This window comes from Octopus sinensis, linkage group LG21, assembly GCF_006345805.1.
Source record: "Octopus sinensis linkage group LG21, ASM634580v1, whole genome shotgun sequence".
Lineage (NCBI taxonomy): Eukaryota > Metazoa > Mollusca > Cephalopoda > Octopoda > Octopodidae > Octopus > Octopus sinensis.
In genome coordinates, this window is record NC_043017.1 from 9,881,205 (window position 1) to 9,897,042 (window position 15,838).

At 38.8% G+C, this 15,838-nt stretch overlaps 1 protein-coding gene and 1 long non-coding RNA gene across 2 annotated transcripts; both read left to right on the top strand.

The window, feature by feature from the left end:
• Window positions 1-4: 4 nt before the first annotated feature.
• Window positions 5-10,800, top strand: LOC115223010 (UPF0389 protein CG9231-like). The gene is made up of 3 exons (XM_029793434.2): window positions 5-183; window positions 4,809-4,908; window positions 9,515-10,800. The coding sequence occupies exons 1-3, from the start codon at window positions 45-47 to the stop codon at window positions 9,714-9,716; spliced, it is 441 nt and encodes a 146-aa protein (XP_029649294.1). The 5' UTR covers window positions 5-44; the 3' UTR covers window positions 9,717-10,800.
• On the top strand, window positions 190-2,396 carry LOC118767458. Its single transcript, XR_005003384.1, has 2 exons — window positions 190-941; window positions 2,203-2,396. It is a non-coding gene; the product is annotated as an uncharacterized LOC118767458 (long non-coding RNA).
• Window positions 10,801-15,838: the final 5,038 nt, after the last annotated feature.

Sequence of the window (15,838 nt, forward strand, 5' to 3'; positions counted from 1 at the left end):
TATACACCGTCTGTCATTGACATCCAAACATTTATTAAGAAAATATGTCTTCATCATCTCTGTTTTGTTGTCGGCTCCTTCGGCTGTCACATTCTCTTCGATGCTCTAATTCTTTCGTCGGCAATCGCTTCAAGTCGTTATTGCAATTCACTCCTGGGATCCGTACTTCTTCACAACTTCAAGGTTAGATCCTTCTCACATCACAAACTGTTGCTTTAAAACCTTATTCTTCATCGCATCGCGTTTCTTTATCAATTACCACCCAGTCGGAGTTTTTCCTACTCGCCAATGTCCTTGAAGAATTACGGGGGCGATGTGCGAATATTGTGCGCGAAACGATTCCATTTCCACTTCCTTGCAAGTTTAAAAAGTTTTGTACTCCCGTTATTAAGAAGCAGTCAATTAATTATTAACTTAGTCCTAAATAAGAGAAAACTAATTGGACTTTGAATTAGTTTTCTCTTAAACCCCGGACCATTGTTATTCTGATCGCCGTTATTCTAATAATCTGAGGCATCTTCCTTTGGCCTGTGGTCGACTTGGTGAAGTTTTTGGCAGAGACAAAAAAAGTTCAAATTGCTTAACCTGTCGCGTTAGTACTTCTCACCTGAGAGAGTAATGATAGTGCATCTTATCAAATTTGTGGTTTTGTATCTAAGAAACGAAAAGCAATAATTACCAGGACCATATATGTCCGAATCCTTCCAAGGTCAACGCCGCCTTTCATCCTTTCGGGGGTCAACAAAATAAAGTACCAGTCAAGTACTGGGGTCGATGTAATCGATTGACATCCTCTTCCCCAAATTATTGCTAAGAACGCAAGTGACAAGGGCTGTTCAAGGAGTTAAATAAACCCCGGCAGTCCGTAGGTATTAATTGACAACACCATTCACCGTCTTTTCCAGCCTAACCTCTTTATTTATATTCTGAAGGAACGTTGTGTGGGTGAATGATGTCGTGTACTAATACCGAATGATTGCTTAAACTCATGACAAACCGTGCCTGCGACTCGGGTTCGAATTCCAATTGAAAGCATTTCACGTACGTCACTAATATATTCGGTAGAAGCAAGAACCGTTGTGCTTTCTTCCTATTTTTATTAGCCCCTAGTCGAAAGAACTTGTTATTCGGAATTTAAAGAATATGGAGCATTATTAGATTAAAGTTGTAGTGTACCTGAGCACTGTACACAATTTTTTTCATATCTATTTCATATAAACGGTTTCATTCCTCCATCGGTTCTTCCGTCGAAGTCAACTCTACCTTTCATCTCTCCTGGGTTGATAAAATAGTAGCAGTCGAGTACTAGGATCGATATCATCGACTTAACCCTTTCTCCCAAAACTGCTGGTGTTGGGCCTTAATTAGAAACAATTATTATTTCCCGTTGTTTAATCTCAAGTCAGCCCTGATCGAGCAGAACTATAAGTAAAGACATTCTGAACAACACCGTTTCCATCATTTTTTCCCCCACTTTTTTTTTTAACTATAGTAATATGCGATAGGAGGGAAATTTGGTTGCTATTTCTAACAGTTCAAGTGTCTGCGCCGAAGCCCACTCTTGGCTCGAATATGTCACATTTATTTTCCATATGTCCACATCGTGTACCTAGTGCTATCATGACACACCGGACAATTGCCCGGGGTCCTTACGGGTCCATAGGCTAGCTGTCAAGAATAAATGCTACAGGTCCTGTGTACTGATTTGCTCGAGGAATTCACGGGTTTGGGGGCCCAATTCTGACCTACCTATGCTATGACTTGAATAAACACTATAGGCCCAGGGCATTGATTTACTCAAGAGCTTATAATGCTGCCAAGGCGGCCCTGCATGTAAACTGGGTTTCGAGTAAAACATAAGAAGTGATTTTATATGTAAATTCTTCATACGCTTTGGTACAAATATTCTTATGTTCTTTCTACTGCACAGCACTATTTCGTTTTATTATTTTTTTTACAATAAATATAAATACTAACAAAAAAATAGTGTAAAAGTTCAATATAAGAAATTTAACAAATTTCTTTGGCTTTTCATAAAGTATTCTACCTTTTGCAAACCTGACAGCTTTTATACTAAACCAACATCACAGTTAAGCTTTGTTATGTGCATAAGCTGAACAAATACCTATGTTAATTAATGAATTATTTTTTAAGTCTTAAAATAAAACTTTTTGTCAGTATTTTTCAAGAGAATGTGAACAGTCATAATAAAAGACAGCAGAAATCGTTCTTATCTCTACGACTTCGTGATTTTGTACGTGTGTGTATTTGGAAGGAACAAGGGTCAAAATTGTGGAAATAGGCCATAGTCAACTGGTTTTCCTTGTGACTTCACGAATGCACATTATACTGTACACACATGAACACAAAACACGAAATGAAGAGAGGGAGAGAAAGAAAGAAAAAAGAAAGACAATAGGTGTATATACTAGACATTCAGTAAATACGAGAGTAATTGGATAGTCTGTGTGTGAGTGTGAGAGAGAGAGAATTGATTAATAGTTAGTAAAGTAAGTCTAAATCTTTAAAAAAAAAATCAAAATCAGTTGTTAACAGCCAAGAACTCGGTTAATTAAAATTGGGAGTAGAAAAATAAAACTGGTCTTTAGCAAGCGTGGTGATAACTCCAGGCGTGCTCCAGTCTTATTGGACCTTCTTATGAAATCTTATCTTAACTGTGCCTAGCAAAACCTAGTAAGGTACAACAAGAAGATATGACTACATAAAATAACGAGTGGGGAACTACCTTTGAAGTCTGTGAACAACTTGCCCTTTTTGTTGTTTGGTCCCTTTCTCTATTAAACCTATAATCAACAACATTCTAGCCGTGACAAGATCTCCTCCCCCCCCCCAGACTAATGCACTTATGGCTACGTTATCTATGAGATTATAAGAAAGCTTATGACATGATTCCACACTCATAGTGAATGTTTGAGTACATTCAGTATTGCGGTCAACTTAAAAGATTTAATTATCTATTGCATGAAGAAATAGAAAGTAGATCTTTACTCGGGTGATACAGCCTTAGGAAAGTTAATATCAAGAGGGGAATTTTCCAGGGAGACTCGTTATCCCCTTTAATATTTGTGTTATGTTTAATTACCCTCAGTTTAGTATTAAGAAATGCAAAGGCAGGGTGTCAGTTTAGATATAGTAAAGGAAAAATGAACCATTTGCTCTACATTGATGATCTGAAGCTTTTAGTAAGAATGAAAAAGATATGGATTTTTTTAAAATACAAACTGTAAAACTTTTCAGCAGAGATATAGGTATGGAATTTGACACAGGTAAATGCGCAATATTAGTCATAAAAAGCCCCTGAAGTTTTCATCTCACCCTCGTAAAGGGTATTTGGTTGTTATTTTTTGCAGGTCGAATGACCGCTTAACGACCTCTTTTGGTGTAAAAGTCCGCCGGACATTGCTGTCTGCCAGTCGTAGGACTCGTAGATCCACCAGCTTTCCATGGCATATGTCACCGAAATGACATTTCCTCTGAACAAACACCAGTCCATTTCAGTCCATGGCCTAGTGGCTACGGTATTGCACTTGCGGTCGTAGTTTCGATTCCCGGACCGGGCAGTGCATTCCATTCTTGAGCAGAACACTTCATTTCATGCTGTTTTAGTCCACTCAGATGTAGTGTTCTGCTCAAGAATGGAATGCACTGCCCAGTCCGGGAATCGAAACTACGACTGCCAGTGCAACACCGTAGCCACTAGGCCACGCACCTTCACCGCCCTCTTGGTGGTTCACATTGAAGTTGTACTTCAATCGTTTGTGTATCCGATGCCGAAGGACACCACTTCACATATATAAGATATATGTAATAAATAGACTTCCATATTAGTCTTTTATTTACACACTTCAATGTTTTAATTATGGCATGTCTCTACCCGACTTTGCTTCGTCAAAGTTTTCTGAAAAATACGTATTTTTTCAATGAAATTTTCCAGAGGTACATTTTAGATGGTATAGATTAGGGTTTGTTGTAAAAAAAAAATTATGCCTTAATTAATTGGACACGGCAGACGATATCTGTGACCTTCGACCTTTGTAGATCCACCGACGTTTGGTTCAGTTGATGACGCTCATTGGAATGGAATTTTTGAGGAATGCATTGGGGAAAGTGTTTAGTAGGAGGTCTGGGGTAGGGATAACGAGTGTAGAAGAGATAGGGGATTCTTATGGCCTACATAGGTAACCAATTAGGTGAGATAGAGTTCAATGGAGGAACAACAGAATAAGGCAGCCTAAAAACCGAACGTGACTGGGTTGATGTAACTTGCTTAATCAGCTCTTTTGAGATGTTGGTAGTGTGTGTATGGAGGGGGTATCAGTCACCGAACTGGGGTTATACTAGGGCACTGCTTTTCAAAAGTTCTGGCCTGTCATATCGACCCCCAGAACTTTATTCAGTCTGATACTTTTATTTATCGAATCGCGAAGTTAGGGTTTTTTTGTCATAACCACACTAGTGCACCCCGCCGATTTTGTTTCCTCATAACTTTCAGAAAAATGGATATTTTTTAATAAAAACTATTGCAAATACGCTTCAGATGGTGTCAGAATTTATTATGAAAAAATTTTTTCCACGGGTGGAGAGGAATTTCGGTTGAACAACATTCGGTATTAGTACACATCATTCACCCACACAACGTTCCTTCAGAACATAAATACATGGAGACCCATTTGCTTTTATTGTAGTAGAGAACAAAATTCTACCCCCAAATTAGTCCATCCTGTTATAAAACCACTATAAATGTGACTAAACATACGATGCAATAAAATGTGATGCTTCAATTCTAGGAACTCCTGCCAACCTTAAGAGAGCAACTAATTTTGATAAACGCGTTTTGGTTTGGCATAAGAAATATAAATCTGTTGAAGATGTCCCCGAATACATTTCGTGAGTATATTCCATTTTATTCCAATGTTTTCCCTCATCCCTACCATGATATCTTGCTATCCTCTTCTTAACTATGCTGTGTTGGCCTCATCTTCATCCCCCCCCCCCCATAGTGGTCTGAGCTTAGTTTCAATGTGGTTAGCAAGCTTGTTTGCTATGCTGCAATTTATAGAAATTGTAGTTGTGATACCTGTGCTGGTGGCACGTAAAAAGCACCATCCGAACGTGGCCGATGCTAGCGCTGCTTTGACTGGCTTCTGTGCCAGTGGCACATAAAAAGCACCAACCAATCATGGCTGCTGCCAGTCTCCCCTGGCACCTGTACCGGTGGCACGTAAAAAGCACCCACTACACTCATGGAGTGGTTGGCATTAGGAAAGGTATCCAGCTGTAGAAACACTGCCAGATCAGACTGGAGTCTGGTGCAGCCTCCTGGCTTCCCAGACCCCGGTCGAACCGTTCAACCCATGCTAGCATGGAGAACGGACGGTAAACGATGATGATGATGATTTGCCTTTGCTCGATCTGAAAACGGCAAAGAGGCACCTGAAAAAATTTCAGTGCATAGATCTATGGATGTGGTGTTTCAAATGTGACTCTCAGAATATCAGCAGAATGAAATGTTGTCTTTCAGTAAAGAAATTAACATCCCAGTGCTGCAGCATGTATTGTGTAGTTAGTATATTTCATACATTTGGCACAGTCCAATGCAGAGAAATCTCTCTATATATAAAACTGAAGTAGTCTGTGTATGGCAGGTTTGGTAGCCTTCAACTAACACTATCTCCTCCAAGACCCTTCGGCACAAATTGACCAAAATTGAGAGTATGATAGAAGAAAGCTTGCTCTTCCTTCCGTAGAAGAAAAAATTCAAATCGGACCATGTTAACACCTAAAATTATTTACATGAAAAAGGTGCCTTTTTTCTATGAAAATCCCTATTTTTTACGATTTTTTGACTGCTGTGTCACCATTTTTCGGTGTATTTCAACCAGAAAAATGTTCACTTAAAGAGAATAACACGCTACATAATGCAAAATATTTACTTTTCAAAAATTCCAATTCTAAAGGGTCGAAACAAACCCAAGCAACGCCAGGCGATACTGCTAGTAAATAATAAATAAATAACATATGATGGGTGGCATAACAGAAGTAATGCACCCAGAACAGTCAATATAAAAGTGTACTGTATTATATATGTGGTTGGTTGAGTGATTCTCAGTCCAAAGATGGTCATCTGACCACAAATTGAATCAACCCAATGTAAAAATTTCTCCACCCATACGATGAATGGAAAAATGGATCTGAGACAGAAAAGATTTAGACCTGGGGTCAGCCATGAGCCCCAGGGCTCATAAGGCCAGAGCCCAGCCTGGTTTTCCATTGCATGTAAATGACTGAGACCACAACACTAACTCATCCCCGCCCACCCCTGGACAGGCTGCCAGTACATCGCAGTGTTAACTCCCCCAATATTACTGGAATTCATTTACAGCTGAGCAACGTGAAAATGAAGTGTTTTGCTCAAAAAACACAAAACACTGCCTGATCCAGGAACCAAAACCATGAGAATCTTGCAATTGTGAGTCACACCCTAACCACTTGGCCACACATCTTAGAATCAAACTCTTCTCCCCCATCCATCCACCGAGTGTTCTCAAGTTATGTTTGACTTCCGATAATCTCATGGACATGCCATTAAAGGTTCCACCTATCCCTCATAGACGTCTGGGATTGATGCAGAGATGTCATCCCTCCCACCTTCTTTTCCCCATTATGTACATTGCATTAGCCTTGTCAAAATAATACAACAAACTTATTGCATATAGGGCTCAGGTTCTGCACTACAACTCATCAGAAAATGCAACCAAAACTGCATGAACAGTGCATAGGATATGCACAGGAAGGGGACAGTTTAACCCTTTCGTTACCAACCCAGCTGAAACTATCTCTGGCTCTGTAGTACAAATGTCTTATTTTCAAAAGTTCTTAATTAAAATCTTCCACCAAACCTTAGTCACAATTTATGTTCCTAACACTAGCTTAATGATAATGAAGTCATTTTACTAAATTCTTTGTTATATTTAAAATTAATTGAAAGAAACACAGAGCATCTCAAAATAAATACAGTAACAGAAGGGTTAATGAGTTGTATAAAAAAAAATGGGGTGAAGGCATCAGGTGTACTGTTGATGAGTTTCAGGAAGCATGGCTATGGAAATTTTGAAGGATATAGTGTCCTGACATCTAATAGCTGATATGGGTAGTTAATTCTATGCTTCAGCAATTCTGAGCATGGAAAACTTGTTTTCAAAAGTGTTGTTTTTTTATTTTGTAAGTGTATCCATGAGTGTTAGGCATATGGGATTCAAAAATGTGCCTAAGGTTGTTGTTGGAAAAATAATGGATCATCTTGTGGGTGTCTACCAAGTTAGTTGCCAAATGTCTGAGCTTTATTGTGCCCATGCCCAGGGAAGCAAGATTTTCAGAGTATGGTTGAGGCCTGATGGCGAGTATTTGTCTGGTTGATATATTCATAGCATTGGCAGTTTTTTTTAGCTTGGATTCTCAGTTTTTCTTAAAATAATGTGTTGTTCTGTGCTATCTGCCCTCATAACATGACCAAATTTTTATTAATATTTTTATTCTTTATTTGAAAATTTCACAATCAATAGCTGCCAAAGTTCTCTCAGATTTCATTTGCTGCAGTATTGACCTGTTTTTTTCTTTGTTCTTTTCTTTCCATCCATAATGGTCTCAACAGTCTTCTCCATCTCCATTTTCCAAATGCACCAGTTTCTGAACTGTCCAGCTCTTGGAGCATCCATACATCATAACTGGATACATCATTGATTTTTATCTCTCTCTCTTTGTCTCCCTCCTGTCTCTCTCTCTCTCTCTCACTTACATAATTTTCTATAGTCCCATCATGGTAGCCTCTCCATGAGTTCTTTTAATTTCAATCACGTATTCCCCTCTTTGCCATTCCTGGCAACCTTGAATCTAAGAAAAGTAAAATTGATCCACTTTTCCCACTGTCTGATATCCAGTGTATGTGCACGCATATGTGTGTGTTACACACAGACACATATATGGTGGCTTCCACACATTTTCTGTTTATTAAATTCATTCACAATGTATTGGTCTGGAACTATTAGTCTGTTATGCTGAACCACAAGTTACAGGAATGTAAACAAACCAACACTGTTATCAAACAGTGTTGGATGTCAAACACATGCACACACACGCACGTACACACACACATACACACACACACACACACCATTTAATATACACAGTATTTAAATATGAGCAACTAATAGTTTCATGCTGTGGAAACACAATGATCCAACGGATTTATATTTTTTACCTTCTGTCTCCAAGCAATCCTTCAGGTAAGAGCCTGCAGATAGCTTGGAGACACAAGGCACAATATATCAATCTGCTGGATAATTGTGTGTGTTTTTATCGCATGAAACTATTGGTAGCCTATATTTAAACATTTAGCATTTAAACTGGCCATATCTGGCCTCAAGTATTCTACTTGTTAAATGTTTAAACCAGCTAGATCCAGCTTCTCACCCCTACCTGTCAATGTCATTCTAAAAATATACAATCACATCTTTGAAATCTCGAAGCTATGAAATAATGCATGATTATTTCAAAACAATGTGTGTAAATAAGCATTACATTTGACAGAATAATCTGAATGCTAAAGGGTGAAACCAGCCAGAGGTGGCTTCTCACACCTACCCTACAATGTCATTTCAAAAATAAACAATAACGCCATTAAAATCTCAAAGCTACAAGATAGTGCATGATCAATTCAAAACACCATAAATGGATAAGTATTAAATTTGATGGAAGAATTTGAAAGCAAAAGAATTAAATACAGCATATATCCAATGATATATGCAGGAGTGGCTGTGTGGTAAGTAGCTTGTTTATCAACCACATGGTTCCAGGTTCAGTCCCACTGCGTGGCACCTTGGGCAAGTGTCTTCTACTATAGCCTCGGGCCGACCAATGCCTTGTGAGTGGATTTGGTAGACGGAAACTGAAAGAAGCCCGTCGTATATATGTATATATATATGCATGTGTGTGTTTGTGTGTCTGTGTTTGTCCCCCTAGCACTGCTTGACAACCGATGCTGGTGTGTTTATGTCCCCGTTACTTAGCGGTTCGGCAAAAGAGACCGATAGAATAAGTACTGGGCTTACAAAGGAATAAGTCCCGGGGTCGAGTTGCTCGATTAAAGGCGGTGCTCCAGCATGGCCGCAGTCAAATGACTGAAACAAGTAAAAGAGTAAAAGAGAGTATCTCTCACTGGAATGGAGGGCTTTTTTTTTTTTCTTGATCTACTTATAACAGTGGGCTTCCAAATTCATTTGCATGAGGCATCTGTCCTGGGCTACAGTCAAAAACATTTTCCCAAGGTGTCACATAGTGGGACAGAACCCAGAGCCACATGGTTGCAAAATGAATTTTTTTACCACTCAGCAATGCATGTTATTCTTTTATTTGTTTTTTTTTTTTTGTTTTTTTGTTTTTTTCATTATTTGGTTCTGATATTTGTTTATTTTTTTTTTTCTCTCTCTCTCTTTAGGATATCAGTGATCAACAAAGCCAAAGACTTGAGCCGTGTCTATGTCAGCCTCTGCATGGTTGCTGTCACCATTGTCCTTTGCATCATTGTGATGTACAGCGGGAGACAGGCTGCAAAACGGGGTGAAGGAGTGTCAAAGACCAACATGGAGTGGCACCGCCAATATAATCAACAAAAGAATGGAGATGACACCAAGAACTAAGACATATTGCTTCTTCCTCTTCTTCTTCTCTCTCTCTCTCTCATACACACAGACTCTGCACACAGTTTCATGTAGAGGCATGTATACACAAACAAGCACATGTCCTTACACATACACATTAACACCTACACACTCACATAAACCACCCCATGACAATCAATATGGACTAACACACCCACACTCACAAATACATGCACACACGCATGCATGCACGTGCGTACTTAATCATGCAAACACGTTTTCATTCTTGTTCCCCAAAAACCCTGCATATATACACCTAAACGGATGCTTCTTCTTCCTCCCACCACACACACACACACACAAAGGCAGTGTCCCATACACATATATATATATCACATGATCATGTGATTGAGCAGACTGTTGAGTGCTGTTATACATCGCTAGTCACAATGCACTTTGCATCGTTTTAGCTTTCTAATGAGGCCACCCTACTGACTAAGTCAGCAGGCCAAAATACATACATATATATATATATATATATATACACACACACACACATACATACATACATACATATACATACATATACATACATACAGGATGAGCCAAAAGTCATGCACAAAATTCAATATGTTCTAGAATTGTCCATGACATTTTTCAGTTTTTCTAAAATTGAATAAAACAATATTGAACACATACATATTTGTACACGTTGAACAAAATGAATAATAATAATAATAATTACAAAAACAACATAATATACATAAAATGGCAAACGTTTTGGTGTATAACTTTTGGCCCACCCTGTATATATACACAGACCCTTACACACACACACACACTCACATTTTCTCACAGCAGTCCCTTAGACACATAATTCTGCCAACATTGAGTGTTGTTGATGTTGTTGTTGTTGTGGTGGAATATCTTATACTGATTACTTAAATCCTTCCACCATCAATAAAGTAAGTACTAGTCGTGTCCTGAGGTTCGGGGGGGATTTCTATATAATCTACCATGTTCACCACCACCATCACCACCGAAATATATAGCTTTGTGTCTCTGTTAGACACCAAAGCAGCCAAGTGGCAGAATCGGTAAAGCAGTGGACAAAATTACAACATTGTGGTGTTTAGTTGTGATTCTATTCGTTCTGGTTCAATCCCTACTAAGGCTTACTTTGTCTTTCAGACTTCCAGGGGTCAGCAAAATACAATACCAGTTATGTACCATTGTCTGTTCCATCTCACCAAATTCTTGGCCTTAAGACTACATTAGACATCTATTTAAAGATGCTTGTTTGACCAACCTGTTAGAATATCAGAAAAAAAAAATTGCTTTCTCATATTTGTTCTGGCCCTTTATGTTTTGGGTTCAAATTCACTTCTCATCCATCCTTCCGAATTTGAAAAAGAAAGAAGCTACCAGTTACATACTGGGGTTACTGTAATCAACTACCCCCTCTCTTCAAAATGTTGTCTCGTGCCAGTGGTGCAAATTATTAACTTCATCATTAATGTTATTATTATTATTATAAATAAACGTTTAGCAGAATTTTGTCTGTCTTTACGTACTGAGTTCAAATTGTGCCAAGGTCGACTTTGCCTTTCATCCTTTTGGTGTCGATAAAATAAGTACCAGTTACTCACTGGGGTTGATGTAATCAACTACTTTTCCTCCCGCCAAAAATTTTCAGGCCTTGTGCCTATAGTAGAAAGAATTATCATTATTATTATTATTATTCAGTAGTCTTGTTTCTATCACGTCCTTTCACTGCAATACCAAACACAGCTCTGTGGGCCTTGGGTACGTGTACTGTGGTTTGTTGTGGTGCTCTTATTTTTACTGTATTGAAAGTGTTTAATGTAGGATGTGCATGGTGCTATGTTATATATATATATTCGTAAGTCCTGGTGTTTTGGTTATGTATTTGTCTAAATGTTTTTGAATCATACCTAATGCACCTATCATTATAGGTATTATTTCTGTTTTCGAGCTCCATATTCAGGTTATCTCTATTTCAGATCTTTGTATTTTGAGTTTCTGCTGTTCTTTTAGAGATGCTATGTTATCTATTGGAACTAATATGTTGATTAGAAGTCATTTCTATTCTTGGTGGTCCCTAATAACAATATCTGGCATATTAGCTTTGATCTTTCTATCTGTGCATATTAGCATATCCCAGAGTATGGTTGTTTTGTGATTTTCTGAGATATACTTATGTCATCATTTTTCTGTTGTCATTCCATAGTGCTGGCCAGGACTGGGCAGCCAGAGACAATATGCTTTATTGTGGAATGAAATGCCTTGCTTAAGGACACAATGCACTGCCCGGTCCAAGAATTGAACTCCTGATCAAACAATCATCTTCCCAACATCCTAACGACTAGGCCTTCATTTAGTCACGATTGTTCCTGTTATTTATTTTATTCAGACATAGTATATCTAGGACTACCTTATTCAGTGTGTTTTCCAACACCACCACGTCCACCATCTTTTTTTATCTTTACAAAAGTAATCAGTTTGAGAGAGAGAGAGAGATACAGCAGCTATTTATAACAGGGCTGAACAACTGTGTAGTGGAAACTTTATTGGCTCATGTGGGTGACTCTTATTTTCTTTTTTTTCTTCTTCTTTAGACTTATTTCTAATGTGTGTGATGCCTTGTAATGCTATTTTCTGTATATTGAGCATAATTGTAAGTGCAGGGGTTTTGGTTGCTACTAGTGTGCATAATTTTTAATCATTCCCAAGGCAGCTATTGTTAATATTATTATTATTATTAAGACGGTGAGCTGGTAGAATGGTTAGCACTTGGGACGAAATGCTTCGCGGTATTTTTTTTACCTGTTGATATGTTCTGAGTTCAAATTCCGCCGAGGTCAACTTTACCTTTCATCCTTTTGGGGGTCGATAAATTAAGTACCAGTTATGCACTGGGGTCAATGTAATTGACTTATCCCCACCTCCCCTAAGCTGCCCTTGTGGCAAAATTTGAAATAATAATAGTTATTATTATTATTAAAGTGGCAAACTGGTAGAATTGTTAGCACACTGGATGAAATGCTTAGCGGTGTTTTGCCTGTTGTTACATTGTGAGTTCAGATTCCACTGAGGTCAACTTTGCCTTTCATCCTTTTGGAGTCGATTAAATAAGTACCAGTTAAACACTGGGGTCGATGTAATCAACTGAATCCCTTCCCAAAATTTGAGGTCTTGTGCTTCCAGTAGCAAAAATTATTATTATTATTATAGAGAAGGCAGTAAGCTGGCAGAATTATTAGCATGCCGGGCAAAATGCTTAGTGGTATTTCATCTGTTTTTACGTCCTGAGTTCAAATTCCGCTGAGCTTGACTTTGCCTTTCATCTCTCAGGGTCAATAAATTACTGGTTAAACATTAGGGGTCAATGTAATTGACTATCCACCTTTCCCCAAATTTTAGGCCTTGTGCTTACAGTAGCAGAAATGATAGAGATGAAACTGCCTTTTAGTTTTTGATGTGTTCTTTTATATTCTGAGTTCAAATCCTGCCTGGTATCTTAAATTATTATTATTCAAAGAACATTTAGAGGTTTCTCTTTGCTTTATTAAATTCGCCAAGAATATTACGGCTTACTTTAGTAAATCTGACAATCTACAACATTTTTTTGGTGTCGTAGGTGAAAGATAACGATGTGTGGTGTCACTGGTTGTGATAATTTCCATCATCAGAAAACAGTTGATTTTGAACTGGCGCTACCATTCAATGGATCAATTAAGTTCAAATTCCAAGCAGAAACCACCAGATCTATTGTGCTACAACAACAACAGCAACAGTGGCAACAAAAGACACCCACCCCTGTCAAGAAATATTTAGGGAGGACAACAAAAAACGTTTTTTTTAATTTAGAAATAAAATAAAATGAAATTTATATTTTCTTAGAAAAAAAATGCAAAAAAAAAACCCCAAAAAAACAAAAATATATAAATAAATAAAGTTGCTTCACACGGCCTTAACACTGATGGCTCCTCTCAAAGAAAGAACTTATTAGTGCTATCCTGCCCCTGTTACCGAAATATTGACTGTAGATATGTGAACACATGAATGAAAGTAAATTTGTTAACTAAAGTCACTCTTGTTTTTTTGTCCTTTTACTATTTTTATTTTCCACATTCTCTTTGTCTTCCATTTTTCTTCTTCATTTTTGCTTTCCTTTGACCATTTTCTAATGGTTTCTATCATTTGTCTTTATCTACTTCCTATTCTGTCTTGTTTTTTCATGTCATCATTTTCTTATCACCATCACCACCACCACTACCTCCACAATCCTTGTTCTCATTAAGGCGGCGAGCTGGCAGAAACGTTAGCACACTGGGCGAAATACTAGGCAGTATTTCGTCTGCCGCTACGTTCTGAGTTCAAATTCCGCCGAGGTCGACTTTGCCTTTCATCCTTTCGGGGTCGATTAAATAAGTACCAGTTATGCACTGGGGTTGATATAATCGATTTAATCCCTTTGTCTGTCCTTGTTTGTCCTCTGTGTTTAGCCCCTTGTGGGTAGTAAAGAAATAGGTATTTCGTCTGCCATTACATTCCGAGTTCAAATTCCGCCAAGGTCGACTTTGCCTTTCATCCTTTCGGGGTCGAAACACAAAGACAGATGAAATACCTATTTCTTTACCACCCACAAGGAGCTAAACACAGAGAGGACAAACAAGGACAAATAGACGGATTAAGTCGATTACATCGACCCCATTGCGTAACTGGTACTTAAGTTATCGACCCTGAAAGGATGAAAGGCAAAGTCGACCTCGGCAGAATTTGAACTCAGAACGTAAAGACAAATGAAATACCACTAAGCATTTTGCCCGGTATGCTTACATTTCTGCCAGTTCGCCACCTTAGAATGATTAGTATTATTAAAGCAACAAGTTCAGGCAGTGAGCTGGTAGAATTGTTGGCACATTGGGCGAAATGCTTAGTGGTATTTCGTCTGCGTTACGTTGTGAGTTCAAATTCCGCCGAGGTCGACTTTGCCTTTCATCCTTTCAGGGTCGATAAATTAAGTACCAGTTACGCACTGGGTCGATGTAATCGACTTAATACCTATGTCTGTCCTTGTTTGTCCCCTCTGTGTTTAGCCCCTTGTGGGTAATAAAGAAATAGGTATTTCATCTGCCATTACGTTCCGAGTTCAAATTCTGCCGAGGTCGACTTTGCCTTTCATCCTTTCAGGGTCGATAAATTAAGTACCAGTTACGCACTAGGGTCGATGTAATCGACTTAATACCTATGTCTGTCCTTGTTTGTCCCCTCTGTGTTTAGCCCCTTGTGGGTAATAAAGAAATAGGTATTTCGCTGGTTGCAATAAGTACCAGCGAAACACTGGGGTCGATGTAACCGACTAGACCCCACCTCCAAAATTTCCGGCCTTGTGCTATAGCAAGAAAGGATTATTGAAAGCAACGAGCTGGCCAAACCATTAGAGCCTCAGACAAAAAAAGTTCAGCAGCATTTTTCCTGACTTGTTCCATTCTGAGTTCAAATCCTGCTGAGGTCGACTACTTTTTATCCTTTCAGGTTCAATAAAATAAGTTGCAGTTGAAAACTGGGGCTGATCTAATCAACTACCTCCTCCCTACAAATTTCAGGTGTTTGTGCCTATAGGAGAAAGAATTAAGGAAATGAGCTGTCCAAACCATTAGGGCATCAGACAAAAAGCTTCAGCAGTATTCCTTCTGACTTAAAATTCCACTGAAGTTGACTTAGCCTTTCATCCTATTGATTGGCTTCCGTGCCGGTGGCACGTAAAATGCACCAATCCGATCATGGCCGTTGCCAGCCTTGTCTGGCACCTGTGCAGGTGGCATGTAAAAAGCACCCACTACACTCACGGAGTGGTTGGCGTTAGGAAGGGCATCCAGCTGTAGAAACACTGCCAGATCAGACTGGAGCCTGGTGCAGCCTTCTGGCTTCCCAGTTCCCCGGTCGAACCGTCCAACCCATGCTAGCATGGAAAACAGACGTTAAACGATGATGATGATGATGATGAGATCAATAAAATAAAGTACCTGTCAAGTACCAGAGTTGTTGTGGTCTATTTGATCCCCACTCCATAAAATTGCTGGCCTTGTGCCCAAAACTTGAAGCAATTTTGTTGGGGGTGGGGGGTTAGTCCA

Bases quoted from the DNA above. Each gene is read 5' to 3' on its own strand.
- LOC115223010 (XM_029793434.2), top strand. From the start codon at position 45: ATGTCTTCATCATCTCTGTTTTGTTGTCGGCTCCTTCGGCTGTCACAT. The intron at 184-4,808 runs GTTAGATCCTTC...CTTCAATTCTAG, and splicing joins TACTTCTTCACAACTTCAAG to GAACTCCTGCCAACCTTAAG. The intron at 4,909-9,514 runs GTGAGTATATTC...CTCTCTCTTTAG, and splicing joins GATGTCCCCGAATACATTTC to GATATCAGTGATCAACAAAG.